Genomic DNA, 15,699 nt, shown 5'->3' with positions numbered 1-15,699 from the left:
TAGCACAGCTAAAATCTGCCTGGGATAATGCGGGCTCAGGTCTATATCCTGTTCCATGCATTGGGACCAGGCCTTGGACATACCATTACCATTATTATCTTTAAAGGGACTCTGTCAGGAGATTTTTGCTATGTAATTGGAAAGCACCATAATGTCTGAACAGAGATCCTGATTCCAGTGATGTGTCACTTACTGGGCTGTGTTTTGCTGTTTCAATATAATCAGTGTTTTATCAGCAGGAGATGATCACTACAGGACAACTGGCCTTGTGCATCCTAGTCCAACCACACCCCAGCACTGATTAGCAGCGCTCTCTCACTATAAAATGTACACATAAAGCTGTGGAGTTATACACCGCCCAACAACTGAACAATGCTAGATCTGCAGTAGAGAAAACTGTTATAACTGCTGCACCCAGTAAACTAAGTGAAACATCGCTGGAATCAAGGTCTCTGCCTTATCTCATGGTGCTGTCAGGTTACATAGCAAAAACCTGCTGACAAAGTCTATTTAATCAAAAATACTTTTTTCTCATATCAGCGAGTAAACATTATACTTAAAATGAAACTCAGCTAATTTTTAGACAAAATATTTGGGAAGCACCTCTTAATGAACTGAGGTTTCCATTCAGTCCTATTGCCTCAGGTGTATAAGGCTGTGTTCAAACATTGTGGCCGCATTGTGTTTAATTCACACATTCACAGCAAAAACTAATAATCTATTGAAATTTTCACAAAAAGAAATGCAAACACTGCTGAAACTCGTGACTGTGAACTAAAATCAAGCACCTATCTATACAATTCATAAACAATTTTTAAAGCGTGGGTCATTTTAGAGATCTCACCGAATTTGAGCGTGGTATTGCAAAAGTTGTGTGCAGACATTTTTTTGAGGGATTAAAAAATGAAAAGGTTTTCAAGTGGAAACAGCTTCAGGAAATGCTCCTTTTTTGGGGCATTTTTGTTTTCTTTAAGCAGTTTTGAAGAGTATTTGAAGCATTTCATGAGTTTTTTTTTATTGAAGTGATTTTTGCAGCCATTTAATTTGAAAGCGCCGAGTTTGGAGTAGTTTTTTTTTCAGAATCCGCTTCAGTGAAGTGAGAGGCACTTTATTTTTGCCTTCAATATCTAAAGTGGGGATAAAAAAGGCTCAAAACGTTTAATACATATGAATAGCAGAGAGGATTAAAACTGAAATGAATTGGAAGAGTTGTTCAATTGTATTTATTCAATATTGGTGGCGTAATTTTAAGTTGGCTTGCCCTAAAAACCTCAAAGCACTCCATCTGCGCATAGTCTAAAAGGGCACCGATGTTGAAATAAGTCAGTAAGTAAACATCTTATCTCCTAAATATTCCATGATCAACCGAGTGGTATTATTGAAAAGTGGAAATGCTTATGATGTAGAGACTTGGACAAAAAGTGGTAGACCAAGTAAAGATAGGGCCGAGTGCTGAAGATCATAGTGCACAAATGTCACAAACTCTTTACTCCAAAACTCCGCTCTGTGCATTAGAAGCTGCATGATGAATGTTCAATGGCAAGCAGCTGCATGTAAGTCTTACATCACTAAGACAATGGCAAGGGTTGGATGGCGTGGAGTAAAGCACACTGCCGCTGGACCTTGCAGCGGTGGAAATGTGCTCTGAGGAGTGATGAATCAAGCTTCTCTATCTGGCAGTCTGATAGACGAGTTTTGGTTTGACAAATGCCAAGAGAACGTTACCTACAAGACTACATTGTGCCAAGTGTTTGATGAGGTTGCATAATCCTATTCAGTTGTTTTCAGGGGCTGACCTAAAGCCCTTTAGTTTCAGTGAAGGGAAAACTCAATGCTTCAGCATACCAAGATATTTTGGATAATTGTATGCTTCCAATTTTGTGGGGTTAGTTTCAGGAAGGTCTTTTTCCAGCACTACTGCCTCAGTGCACAAACCAGAGTTCATAAGGATATAGTTGGGGATGTTTGATGTGGAAGAACTCGACTGACCTGCACAAAGCCCTGACCTTAACACCATCAAACACCGTTGCGATGAACTAGTACAGAGACTGTAAGCCAGGCCCTCTTCTCTAACATCAGTGTCTGACGTCACAATGCTCTTCGAGAAGTGTATATAAAAAAAAATCTGAGAAATATCCCAAAATCTTGTAGAGAACTTTCCTAGAAGAGGAAGCTGTTATAACTGCAAAGGGGGAATTGACTCTATATTAATGCCTATGGATTCAGAATGGGATGTTATAAAGCTCTTATAGTGGTCTCAATACTTTTACCCATATAGCATAAGTATCTATGTGACTCTGAAGTCTCAGTTAAGGTACATTTATAAAAGGTTAATCTCAGAGAGTAGGGAACTTGGGTTAGCCAAGTGTTCTAGTTTAATGTAAAACATTTGTCTTGGCCTTTTCGGAATCAAGCATTTTCTCATTACAACAATAATCCCAAATCTCCAAAAGATGTTGTGGAGGGCATAGTCTGTGATTTCCAATTCCGATCAATTAGATTGTTACATGCATGTTGAATGAGTCATGCCAAACACCCTGAGAAAGGGTTTCACAGAAATTATGACCAGAAAAACTAACTCATGGTGAAGAGTTGTGCTAGCATCGGAGCGTTGTTTCAGTAGATCTAGGACCAGAGACCAAAAGTTGGAAATGTGAGAGAAACTCTAAAAAATGTGTTACTGTTCCCAGCTCCCCACAACCCCTCCAGCAATAAGTAAGGAACTTAGGTAAATACATGATAGTCCTACAAGTATGTCAATAGTAATTTAAATTTCCCAATAAGAGACACATAAGGTTGATTTATGTGCATAAGATAAGGAATAGATCCACTGTTGATAAATTGTGCCATTTTATTAAAGGCAGAGTTGATGACTAACCCATCGTCTGCCCTAAGCATTACACAGTTTGTCATGCAGAGACTGTTCACATTCCGCTGCAATCATATCTGCGAATTCACATGGCTTCTTCGATGTGCATCTATATCCTGTTTCAGACATTCCATTTAAACCTTAATCTGCTTTCCTTTTTTGTCAACATTCCTGGCTCTTGCTCCACCTGCTTTCTTGCTGTCCAGCATCGTCCTTTGTTCAGGTCCTCGCTGCTGTGCCATTGCCCTCAGTCCATGTATTCACCCTGATCTGTAGCTTAGTAGATCTCACCAGGTGAGCTCTAACAGGATGTCAACTCTTGGGTGTCATCACAAATATGAGCATTTCTTCTGAAAATAACCATATGGGCACTGCAAGATTAAATAAATTGCAAGTGTAGCTGGACTTGTAAGGTTTTGAGCTATTCATTGGAAAAGCAGTCTAGATTTAGTGACTTGCCCATTTTGAGAGACTTGATAGCTAAAGCTATTTCTGCCACTCTGCTGAAAAATGAGTTTAGAGAGGAAAGTTGTTCAGGGAACCATAAAGACAAATAAAAAAAGATCAGACTATGTTCTATGATTAATTTGGGACTGGGTGACCTCTGGAAGGAGTCATTTTCTAGCCAAGAACATCCGTGTGTATGTTTTATTTGAAATTATTTTGCAATTTAATAAAAAATTATCTTTTTCAGATGCATGTAGACATCTCCAGTAATACTGCAATTTCAGGGGTCAGTTTGCAGAGATAGAAGAGTTACACTGGACACCTTAAAGAACCTTAGGCATTTCGTACAGCAAGGCTCCATTCCTCATATTAATGTTGAGAAAAAATGACATTCCTACCCCCACTCCTACAATCACCACTCCATTCTCACCCTTCTGTGTAATCACGGTCCTTTCAGCCTTTTTAGATGAGTGAGAAAAAGTATAGGATGCTTAAGAGGCTTGGGTCTGACTTTGCATTGGAAAAAAGTTAGCTTCTTAGTAGGTACTTTTTTTTATTCCTGCTGGTCATGCTGGAAGGTGGACGTGGAACCTTTGGGCAACTATGATGGCAGCGGAATTCTTAAAACAGTCTTTAAATTGAACCGCTAGGACATAGCAGAGACAGGCAGCAGCCATTCCTCACAACGTCCACACTCGAACACCTCTACAATAATTTTTAACTATCCGACAAGTTTTCCTGCATCATCACAGTGGAAAAGAAAATTCTTGGGAGGTTATATACAATTTACCACTCTAACTGAGCATTTGTTACATTGGAATAAAAGGAAAAAAAATACTGTTTAAATATGAATGCTTTTTTGCTTCTGGATATTTAAAATGACTCAAACGAAGTCCCGCCGCAGGTGGAAAAGAGTATTTAAATGATTGGCCACGCTGTGCAGCACCGATTGCCTGTACTTGTTTTGAACAGTCATTCTGCGCTGACAAGAGTCCCTTTAAAAAAAAAAACAGATAACGTACAAGAAGGAAGAACATTTCTGGCAAAAACTAGTTTGGGTTTTCAGTTGCTAGCATCAATCCTGCGCATGAATCTTGCCAAACTTCTAAAATGAGTACATGCCAAATTACCTTTGTATAAGCAGGACACCCCTAACCATAGCAAAAATGGAGAATGGAACACAAGGCTCCAATACAGTCATTCTATTTCTAGCATGATTCCTACATTTGCAGTGCCAGCCCTCTAACGAGCGTATGCATCAACATCTCTAAGCACTAGTGGGACTCCTAACCAGCATAGTGCCAGCCTAGAAGGGAGCTATATGTCTACAGAACAAATATGTACAACCTCAGGTCCATAAAAGCTCAAACGCTGTGTAAACTGTTAAAAAAAAAACAAGAATGCAATGAGTTGGAAATCTCTACCACAATTTATGCACAACAGAATATGGAACACATATCTGAAGTTTAAAGAAATTTTCCATTTCATTTGAAAAAAAAATGAGCTCCGTTAGAAACAGCAACCCATCATGAATAACTTGAGAGAGAGCCATGTCTACAATTGTGTAGAATCCCCACTTCTTTTTACAACCCCTTGTAAACGTTTTTGAAGCGAGAGACCAATTACTGGAGTTTTGATAGGGGAATGTTGTTCTATTCATGTCTGATGTACGATTCTAGCTATATAGAATCCTACATCATATTCTATATAGCAGCATTAATTTCCACAGCACTTTACAGCTATGGTCATCCCTGTCCCCATTGTGGTTCACAATCTAAATCAGAATGTCTTTGGAATTTGGAAAGAAACTGGAGCACCTGGAGGGAACCCACGCGAACACGAGGAGGACATACAAACTCTTTGCTGATGTTGTCCTTGTTGGGATTTGAATTTAGGACTCCAGTGCTGCAAGGCTACAGTGCAGACAAAGTTTTTACAATTTTTATGTTGAGGAACATTTTTTGAAATTGATCCACAATTTTCAGACACATCATGAAGCTGTCGAAATTTGGTTGGGAGACCTACGGACAATCCCTACATTGCGATCCATGCTCAAACTGCGTTTCACAGATGTTTGCATGAACCCTTAGTTCAAAATTGAACCTTCAGCTATTACTTACTTTTCATCCTTTTGTTGACCCTGTCACAACTTTTTTGAGATGTGTTGCTGCCATCTATTTCTAAAGAAGTTAATTTTTCAAATGAAAAATGTCTAACTTTCAACATCTGATATGTGTTCTATGTTATTTTGCGCACATGATATGGCTATAAGAGATTTCCAAATCGTTACATTCTTTTTTTGCTTTACATTTTACACACCGTCCCAACTTTTTTTGAAATTGGGGTTGCACTTTCAAGAAAAGATCAGGCAGAGAAAAGAGGGCCAATTACTACAAAACACTCATGCATGTGAAAGAAGGAGATTCGGTCATTTCCCGGTTTAAGTATTCAGTATCTGACATCAATCCTTTGGTGCACAACAGAACATGGAGCTGGGAGAGAATATAAGACACCCTTTTGATCTACCAAGTGCTATAAACCTAATATCTTCATGGAAACTGAAATGCTGGACACTCCTGAACATCACAGTGCCAGTCTGGAAGAGAGGCTACAAGAATTCAGGACAAGACTGTACTTTCAAGGAAATATTGATCACAGAGTAGTTGCCATGTTGGTGAATATATTTAAGGTGAAAATTCTGTGGACTAACTTTATTTTTGCTTACTTACTGCAATTGTTTCCTGTACTCTGCATAGAAGGCAGGAATACTCATTCGGGCTGGTTTTAACATGTAGACAAAAACAACACCAAAAACTTAGCACTTTGCTGTAAAGTTGTATGTGCAAGAATCAGCCAGGTGCACAAATATAGGAAATAAATGAACACATCTGGAAGTCATTGGTATGTGCTCCAGCCACAACAGCCATTGTGCATCAAAGATTTAATGGGAATAACTCTGAATCATCTCTAAAAACAAGAAATACAACTATGCAATTATATTTTTCTTTAGTTGCTTTCTGAAATGTGCCATACAGACCTCTAGTGTATAACACCTTAATTATTATTATTATTTTCTACATTATTTGTCCTTTTTATTGTGTGATGCATATTTTTTGAAAAAAAAAAAATTCACAAAAGGAAAAATGAAAAAACATAATTGCTTGTAGACTTTGGTAATGGACAAAATAATTTCTCTAAAATATCAGCCATAATACTTGTTCTTCACACTCTTGAGTCATAGTGGTCTATGAAGGTATTGAGTTCTTGCACACAGAGTCCAGCCATCTCCTGCAAACTTGAGTGCAGGGCACTTGTAACAGCTGCCTCAATAGATGGGTCTTTTTTCAGTAACGTGCTGGCAACAAAGGCAAAAGTCTTGCAGTCCTGAGCAAAGGCCTGGTAAGAAAGTAAAATAGAGATGAAAAGGCAGCACAGCTTTGTGCAGATGTTCACTATACATATGTGCAACAAGCAAATATGCTTAAGAAATGGAAACTTGGTCTACAAGTTAGAGGCTTTGTGATCGTTTAATTAAAATACTTTACAAATAGTCATTGTAAGACATTTACTTCGTACTCATACCCAACAAAGAAGTCTACACTATGAACAGCAATTGTTTCACTGGAACTGTGATGGTACTCTTCCAAACTCATTCACGAGTCTTTAGTCTCATGCATTCAATCATAATTGCTCCATACTCGCTTAGCTTCCTAAAGCCAGGCTGCATACATTTGTGAGCCACGAGCTATTCTTGCGCTGGAAGACCTGGGCTGACCGTTGGACAGTTAGCTCAGGTTGGGAGACTCTGCAGTTAGGCCATGTCTCCTGATTCGAGAATGTATGTGTGAAACTGATCTAAGGAACAGTTATATATCTTCATTAGTCTTCCTAATGCCTTTTAGGCTATGTGCCCACGATGCAGAAATGCTCAGGATTTTTTCCTGAGCGTTTCTGCATCTCCCCTGGCAGAAAAAATGCATGCGGATTGTACATGCGGATTGTACATGCGTTTTTTCCTGCCAGGGACATGCGGATGTGAAGCGTTCTTCACATGCATTTCCGCATGCAGGTTGTCAAGCGCTTTCCAAGCGATTTTAGCATCACTTGGAAAGTGCTTGACAACTTGGTCACACTATATAAATCCATGCAAACGACATGGATTTATATACTGTGACCAAAAGAATGGTAAAAAATAAATCTATACTTACCCTCTGATGGCCCCCGCAGTCTTGATTCCCTCCGTCCCGGCTGCGGTACACTGAAGGACCTGCCGACGTCAGCATCGCGTGACCCGTCACATGACTATGACGTCAGCGCAGGTCCTTCAGTCCATCGCTAGCTGTAGGCATGAAAGGACGAGTGCACTGCAGGCCGCTGGAAGGTAAATATAATATTTATTTTTTATTTTATTCTTTTCTTCACAGTTTCTATGGTACCCGGGTCCGGAGGAGAGTCTCCTGTCCTCCACACCTGGGTACCATCCGCACATTGGAACGCTTGGATTCCGCATGTACAGATGCAGTGATGCGGATTTCATGTGTTCTAATGCAAGTCAATGGCTGCAAAAACGCAGCGCTTCCGCAAAATAATTGGTAGTGCTGCGTTTTTTTCCACAATGATAATCCGCAGCGGAAATTTCCGCAGCATGTGCACAGCACATGCGGATTATCATTGGGGAACATGGCAGGCCTTCTACCATGCGTTTCTGCAGTGTCTTTGCCGCTGCGGAAACGCTTAAAAAACGCATCGTGGGCACACAGCCTAACACGGATATTTTTGTTCGATTTCAGATTCTCCCCTTTGCAGTCATAATAAAACATCCTTTTAATTTACCGTATTTTTGGGACCATACGACACTTTTTTCCCACCAAATTTAGGAGGAAAATGGGGAGTGCCTCTTATGGTCCGAAAGTAGCGGAGTGGGAGCGCAGGGCCAATAAGAAGGTGGCAGTGGCGGCAGCAGAAGAGGAGGAGGTGAGGAGGGCCGGTATCTGACTGGGCCTTGCCGGGTACCGCTACCTTGCTGTGAGCAGCTTCCGATGCGTGCAGCCATCTTTCTGAAGCTGTGATCTACAGGAAAATGGCCGTCGGAGCCGGGGCATGCGCTCTGCCACACCAGTGGCCATTTTCCTGTAGATCACAGCTTCAGAAAGATGGCCGTGCGCACCAGAAGCTGCTCACGCCGCTCTGCCAAGCCAGCAAGACACCGGCCCCGGTACCAGGCCCCAGTCCCAGCCCCACAACGCCAGCCACCAGGCCCCCAGCCCACCAGTGCCAGGCACCGACCCTCAGCCTCAGGCCACCAGCGCCAAGCCTCCAGCCCACCAGGCCCCCATCCCCAGGCCACCAGTGCCAGGCAGCCAGCGCCAAGGCCTCCAGCGCCAGTCACCAGGCCCCCAGCCCACCAGCGTCATGCCTGGCTTCCTGAAGGACCCTGCCTCCTGTGATTTTTGTCCATACTTCTTTGCATACTAGCTCTACAGTAGCTCAGTGAGATTGGATGGAGGGCATCTTTGAACAGCAATTTTCAATTCTTGCCACAGATTGTGAATGGGATTTTGGTCTGGTCTGTGACTGGTCCATTCTAGCACATGAATAAGCTTTGATCTACACCATTCCATTGTAGCTCTGGCAGTATGTTTAAGGTCATTGTCCTGCTGGAAGGTGATCCTACGGCCCAGTCTCAAGTCTTTTGCAGCCTCTAACAGGTTTTCCTCCCAGATTGACCTGTATTTAGCTCCATCCATCTTCCTATCAACTCTGACCAGCTTCCCTGTCCTTGCTTAAAAAAGCCTACCCACAACATGATGCTACCGCCACCATGTTTGACGGTGAAGATGGTGCTCTCAGGATGATATAGAATTTAGAAGTTCCCAAAAATTCAGGAAAATCTGAATTTTCGGAGATTTGCTCCGTGCAAACCCAGCAAAATGGCAACTGACCGACCGTCATTTTGTTTGATTCTAAGAGGCTAGACAGGGGTTAAAGGGAACTTGTCATATAGAACAACGCTATTAACATGCAGATATTGGGTTAATCTGCAGGTTAATAGTGTTCTGAAGCTGCCCGACGCCCTCACCGAGAGGCCCGCTGCGAGGAAGAAATTAACTTTATTCCTCCTTGCAGCCCCAGGCTTTCAGTGATGGGGGTGAGCCAGACCGGCTTCAGTCACTGCATAGTGAGCTGCAGATGAAATCACACTCCCAGCACTGACTAAGAACCGGTTTAGCATTAGAGCCAACAGTCAGTGCCGAGGGCGCAGTCTCACACTATGTACTGAGTAGTGACAGAAGCTGTGCTGGCCCATCCCTATGACTGAAAGCCTGTGGCTGCCAGGAGGAATAAAGATCATTTCCTCGCCCACACTATTTTGGGCGTCCACACTATTAACCGGCAGCTGCAGATTAACCCCATATCTTCAGGTTACTGGCGGTTTTTTTTCTTTTTTTTACTTGACAGGTTCACTTAAAAAAACAAAACAAAAAACACCAAACAGCTGTCCAGCCCCTCTATGCTCCAGTTTTGTCTTCAGGCGTTCACTCCACTAGGCTTTAAAACATCATGATGTCACTAAGCCTCATGTAATGTCATGATGTTTTTGAGATCTAGTGAAACAAGGGCAGGACTAAAGGGGCTGGGACTAGACGCCTGATGACAGCACAATAGTAATAAAGGGGTTGTGCAGTCAGACATGTGAAGGCTGAAGAAATGAGAGTATAATTTTTTTTTAAATACCCTTTCGCTAGGTCTCAAAATGTCACAATGTCGCCCCAACGTCCATTTTAATCTCAAAGCCACCACCTAAATCTCACAGCAATATTTTTAACTATATGTATATTTTTGAATTGATGCTACAATTACACTAGAGACTGTATTCAACGGTAGTAAATTATTTTGTCCAAAAAAAAGTGCCATTAATCCGGTCTTGTTTTCTGTACTGATAAATCTATGGCTATCCAAGCAGTTTCACTAAATACTATTTGGCGGCCATTCTGCAGTTGGCAAGACTATGTGGAAGCCATTATACTGTTTGGTAGGCTATGTGGGATCCATTATACTGTTTGGGGTCTATGTGGGGTTGATTATACTGTTTGGAGGGTTAGTGTGGTCAATTGTGTGAAGCCATTATGCAATGTGGAGGGTTGTTTTAGGGCCCTAAATGTGTAGGTTGTGTAGGGGCCATCATGCTGTGTGCAGGGGTGTAAGGGATTATTATACTATATGGAGTGCTGTGTCGGGGCCATCATACTGTATTTCGGTCACTGTGGGGGTATCATACTTTGCGGGGTGAGGGGTAATGTAGGGTCATCAAATTATGCGTCTGGAGGGTGTGGTGTAGGAATGCACTGTGTGGCATCATACTGTGTTTAGGGGGCACTTTTGTTGGCATCAGGGCCGGCGTACCCGGGCAAGTGCTGGGGCCCTGGACCATCATGGGGGCCCACTCGCCGTCAAGGCCCAGGCTGCTCCCCCAGGTTCTGTGCAGGGCCGCTGGCGCTGCTTGACTGCCGTGACTTTACCAGACATGGTCGCGCGCAGTGTGCTGTGCGGCTGTGTCTGGTAGTAATGACATGGCAGGGAGGACACTGCGCCTTTAATTGTTGCCCTAGCCGTGTCATTAATAGCAGACACAGTCGCACAGCGCGAGGCCATGTCTGGGGAGGTGCCGGCAATCAAGCAGCGCCGGCGACCCTGCACAGATCCTGGGAGAGCAGCCCGGGCCCCAACGGCGAGTGGGCCCCTCTGATAGTCCAGGGCCATGTCTGTGATGGCCATCAGACACACTCCGGTGGCCCTGCACAGCCACATGCCCGAAGACCTGGACTGGGCACAGGCCAGGGGCAGGTGAGCGAGGCTTGTTGCCAGCTTCCCCAATCCCCATATTAAATATATTTCTAATGTGTGTGTGACATACACAGATATTCACATCATGTACAGTGTGTATGACTGTGTACATATATTTGTGTTTTATATGTGTTTTTAAGAATTTGTGTTCAAATATGTATGTATGTGTGCGTACGCGTGTGCGTGTGTATGTGTGCGTACGCTGTGTGTGCGTACTGTATGTGTGCGTACTGTGTGTGTGTGTGTGCATACTGTGTGTGTGTTATAGCAGAAGATGAGGCCCCTCAAGTTCAAAGACCCCATCTATGCTATATAAGCCTGACAGTTACTTTAGGTCAAAACAACAACAGCTAAATGTTCCTTTCCTTGTATCAATAATGTGTCCTTGACAGAAGATAACGTGGCCATGATAGCCAGATAAGTCTAATTAAATGTTTCAAGGTATAAGCATCACGAGAGAAGAAACTAGTTTTCTTTTTGCTTACATAGTTAAATTGTATCATCGAACCATATATGGTAAATCCGTTTCCTGCCTCCAGGGTGCATATAAACCCTATGCTTTGTAATAAAGTTAGAGCTTGTTGACACATACATCCTGTCCTGTGTCTCATTCTCTCTCCGATATCGTAATCCAAGGATAGAAGACCCAGAATGCAGTGACGACATGTGCATGTGTGCATACTGTGTGTGTGTGCATACTGTGTGTGCATGTGTGCGTACTGTGTGGGCGCGTCTGCGTACGGTGTGGAAACGTCTGCGTGCGCACGTCTGCGTACTGTGTGCGTGCGCACGTTTGCGTACTGTGTGCACACTGTGTATGTCTGCCTACTGTGTGTGTGTGTGTGCATGTTTGTGTACTGTGTGCATGCATGTCTGCCTACTGTGCGTGTATATCTGTGTATTTACTGTGAGTGTGGGCATGTTTGCATATGTGAAGGATGAGGGGACAGCTTGGGCCCTGTGTTGTATATCTGTATTTCTCGCCCGTATCAGTGCATCATGAATGGTGGTATGTGTTAAAGGGGCCCACTGAAACTTGGAGCCGGCCCTGGTTGGCATCATGCTTCATGGGGTTCATGAAAGGGATATCTTAATGACTGGGAACACTAAGAGGCGTCAACAGACGGAAAATTACTTTGAAAAGGCTGCAAGGTATGAAATGTGCTCTTCTGTGACCCCACCAAATATTTTATTCATTTTTTTTCTGAGGAGGGGGGGCAATTGGGACTTCTGCTAGGATTGCACTATGATTTCTTTGAACATCCCTGATAGATGGTCTTCTTTAAACAATAATATAAGTTGTAGTATCACACAGGAACATTTTTTTAATGACTCCATTTGACTAAAAAAAATTCTTTACATGATGTAATAGATTATATATAAATATAATATATATAAATATAATATAATGTTTAATTGTGGGACAAACCTTTGAAGAAGTATAAGGGTCCCTTGACACATCATGTGGTTAGTCTTATAAGACATTACAGTAAGTTTTAGCCTTTTGGTCCTCAATGCACGGAATATGGTAATGATCAGCAATCTCATGGATATAGTATTATTGGAATTCTGTTGGGAAATAAAGCAAACAGGGAACTCACCACTTCAATCTGTTCTTTTCTTGCCAAAATAAAAGCTGTACGAAGTTCTTGAGCAGCATCAGGTAGTTCACAATTCACGACCGATCCTGTGTTCTCATCATGATCACTGGTGCTAGCAGACACCACAGTCTCCGATGGCGTATCACCTAAATCACCCTGTAAAATGAAACTTATTAACGTCAGTATTGCCATAGGTTTAGAAGATCATTTCAATCACTCTGTTGAATGTAGTATCCAAACAGTAAAGCTTTAGAGTGGGTTTTCCTCTATCGATGGCAGGAGTTAAACGACGGCCAATTTGCAACATACTAGGTGAGTGGTGGTCATTTAATAGCCGGTTTAGAGAAGCTGACCACACTTCCAATGCCACAGAAGAAAATCGCTAATATAATCGTTCTTTGCGCATAGACTGTTATTTACCCAAAGTGCAGCCGAGAATGATTTTTTTAAGCAAGCTTAAAATCATTTTACCCAGGTGATTATCAGCCCGTTTACAGTGGCTGATTATTGGGAAAAGAGCGCTCTTACAGATGCTCATTCATAATAATCAACTAGTGTAACTGCACCCTTAATCCCTTCATCCCGAAAACTGTTTTAACCTTCCTGACCAGGCAAATTTTTTTAAATTTTGACCACTGTCACTTTTATGAGGTAATAACTTTGGAACGCTTCAACGGATCCCAGTGATTCTGAGATTGTTTTTCGTGACATTGTACTTCATGATAGTAGTAAAATTTCTTTGATACGACATGCATTTATTTGTGAAAAAATCATACATTTGGCAATTTTCAAACTTTTAAGATTTATGCCCTTAAATCAGAGAGATATGGCACACAACCTAGTTAATAAATAACATTTCCCACATGTCTACTTGACATCAGCACAATTTTTGAAACATAATATTTTTTTTCTTAGGAAGTTATAAGGGTTAAAAGTTGACCAGCAATTTCTCATTTTTCCAATAAAATTTAAAACCATTTTTTTTTAGAGACATGACATTTGAAGTGACCTTGAGGGATCTATATGACAGAAAATACCCAAAAGTGACACCATTCTAAAACCTGCACCCCTTAAGGTGCTCAAAACCACATTCAAGAAGTTTAACCCTTTAGGTGCTTCACAGGAATTAAAGGAATGTGGAAGGAAAAATTAAACATGTAACTTTTTTTCACCAAAATTTTTCTTTAGACCCAATGTTTTTTTTACTTTCACAAGGGTAACAGGAGAAAATGGACCCCAAAATTTGTTGTGCAATTTCTCCTGAGCACACAGATACCCCATATGTGTGGGAAAACCTTTTTTGGGCGCATGGCAGGGCTCAGAAGAAGCACTATTTGACTTTTTGAATGCAAAATTTGTTGGAATAATTAGTGGACGCCATGTTGCGTTTGGAGAGCCCCTGATGTGCTTAAACAGTGGAAACCATTTTGGAAACTAGACCCTCAGGGAACTTATCTAAATGTGCGGTGAGCACCTTGAGCCACCAGGTGCGTCACAGAAGTTTACAACGTTAAGCCGTGAAAATCAAAAAAATAATACCCCCCCCCCCCAAAAAAAACCCCACATTTTTCCCACATGTTTTTTAGCCCCAAATTTAGCATTTTTACAAGGGTAACAGGATACAATGGACCCCAAAATTTGTTGTGCAAATTTTCCTGAGTACACCGATACCCCATATGTGGTGGAAAACTACTTTTGAGGCACAGTGCAAAGCTCAGTAGGGAAGAAGTGCCATATTGGAGTCCAGATTTTGCTGGACTGCTTTGAGGGTGCCATGTCACATTGGGAGAGCCCCTGAGGTGTCAGAGCAGCAGAACCTCCCATAAGTGACTCCATTTTTCAAACTACACCTCTCAATGAATTCATCTGGTGCAGTGATCATATTCACACCACAGGTGGGTCACAGAATGTTATACCATTGGGCAGTGAAGAAAAAATAATTACATTTTTACCAACAAAATTTTGTTTTAGCCCCAGATTTTACATTTTCATGCTGGAAAATGGGTAAAAATAACACCAAAATGTGTCCCACAATCTCTGCTGAATGTAGAAATACCCCATATGTGGCTGTACAGTACTGCTTAGCCACACGGCGAGACTCGGGAGGGACGGATCACTATTTGCCTCCTGGAACGCAGATTTTCCTAGAATAGTTTGCGGACTCCATATGCAGAGCCCCTAAGTGCTAGAGGAGCAGAATACCTTCCCTCAAGTGACCCCATTTTGTAAATTATACCCCTTTGGGAATTTATCTACAGGTGTGGTGTTGATTTTGACTCCATGGGTGTTTTCCAGAAACAAGCAGTAGTGGATGTTGCAGAGTGAAAATTGGAAACAGCCATTGTTGTGACCAGTATGTTGTAGTGCCCTGCTCATGCTTCTGAAGACACACACCTGTAAATTAGGCGGGCTCTCATCGCTAAAGAATGGTAAACATGTGGACGCTAAATATGGTTTAGACACACTGGGGCTCAGAAGGGAGGGGAATTTGGATTTGGGAGTGCTGAATTTCTTTTGGCGGGTGAGGAGCCATAACGCTTTTCCACAGCCTTTGTACTACCAGTAACGTCGAAATCCCCTGTATTTCCATTGATAGATGATGGATCTGAGTGGGGAATTTTCTTGAGGTTTAAGTGGGAACATTTTACATAACATTTTGGATCACATTTGTCCTGCGCTCTACGCTGAGCACTTATATTGGGTCTTCAATCTAAATCTCCGAGTAATGTGACAGATGAAACCCCCGATGGATCCATTCACAATAATGAGACAGCAGATATACTGAACAAAACCGTGGCCAACGGCACTTTTATGCACACCTAAAAAGACGGACACCATCGGATCATAGGCCAGATGGCGTCCAGTGGCTCCATCTGCCTTATTATAGGGAATCTTCCACCGGGGGTTCCATCGGAATCATGTATTTCAAAGATTTAC

General features: G+C 42.1%; 1 protein-coding gene across 1 annotated transcript in view; it reads right to left on the bottom strand.

Annotated features, from left to right (window-relative positions):
• Positions 1–5,435: 5,435 nt before the first annotated feature.
• The window catches only part of LOC141222972 (uncharacterized), a 143,484-nt gene continuing 133,220 nt past the window's right edge, over positions 5,436–15,699 (bottom strand). The window contains exons 8-9 of the mRNA XM_073666743.1: positions 12,763–12,918; positions 5,436–6,712 (exon numbers count right to left, since the gene is read on the bottom strand). Coding sequence (XP_073522844.1) covers positions 6,539–6,712; positions 12,763–12,918 — 330 coding nt within the window. The 3' untranslated portion in view covers positions 5,436–6,538. The remainder of the gene's footprint in view (positions 6,713–12,762; positions 12,919–15,699) is intronic.

Source organism: Phyllobates terribilis, unplaced genomic scaffold (assembly GCF_046119375.1).
Source record: "Phyllobates terribilis strain yellow unplaced genomic scaffold, ASM4611937v1 Scaffold_2__4_contigs__length_985480577, whole genome shotgun sequence".
Classification (NCBI taxonomy): Eukaryota; Metazoa; Chordata; class Amphibia; order Anura; family Dendrobatidae; genus Phyllobates; species Phyllobates terribilis.
Note: the sequence above shows the minus strand (reverse complement) of the source record. Positions and strands in the feature narration are given on the sequence as shown.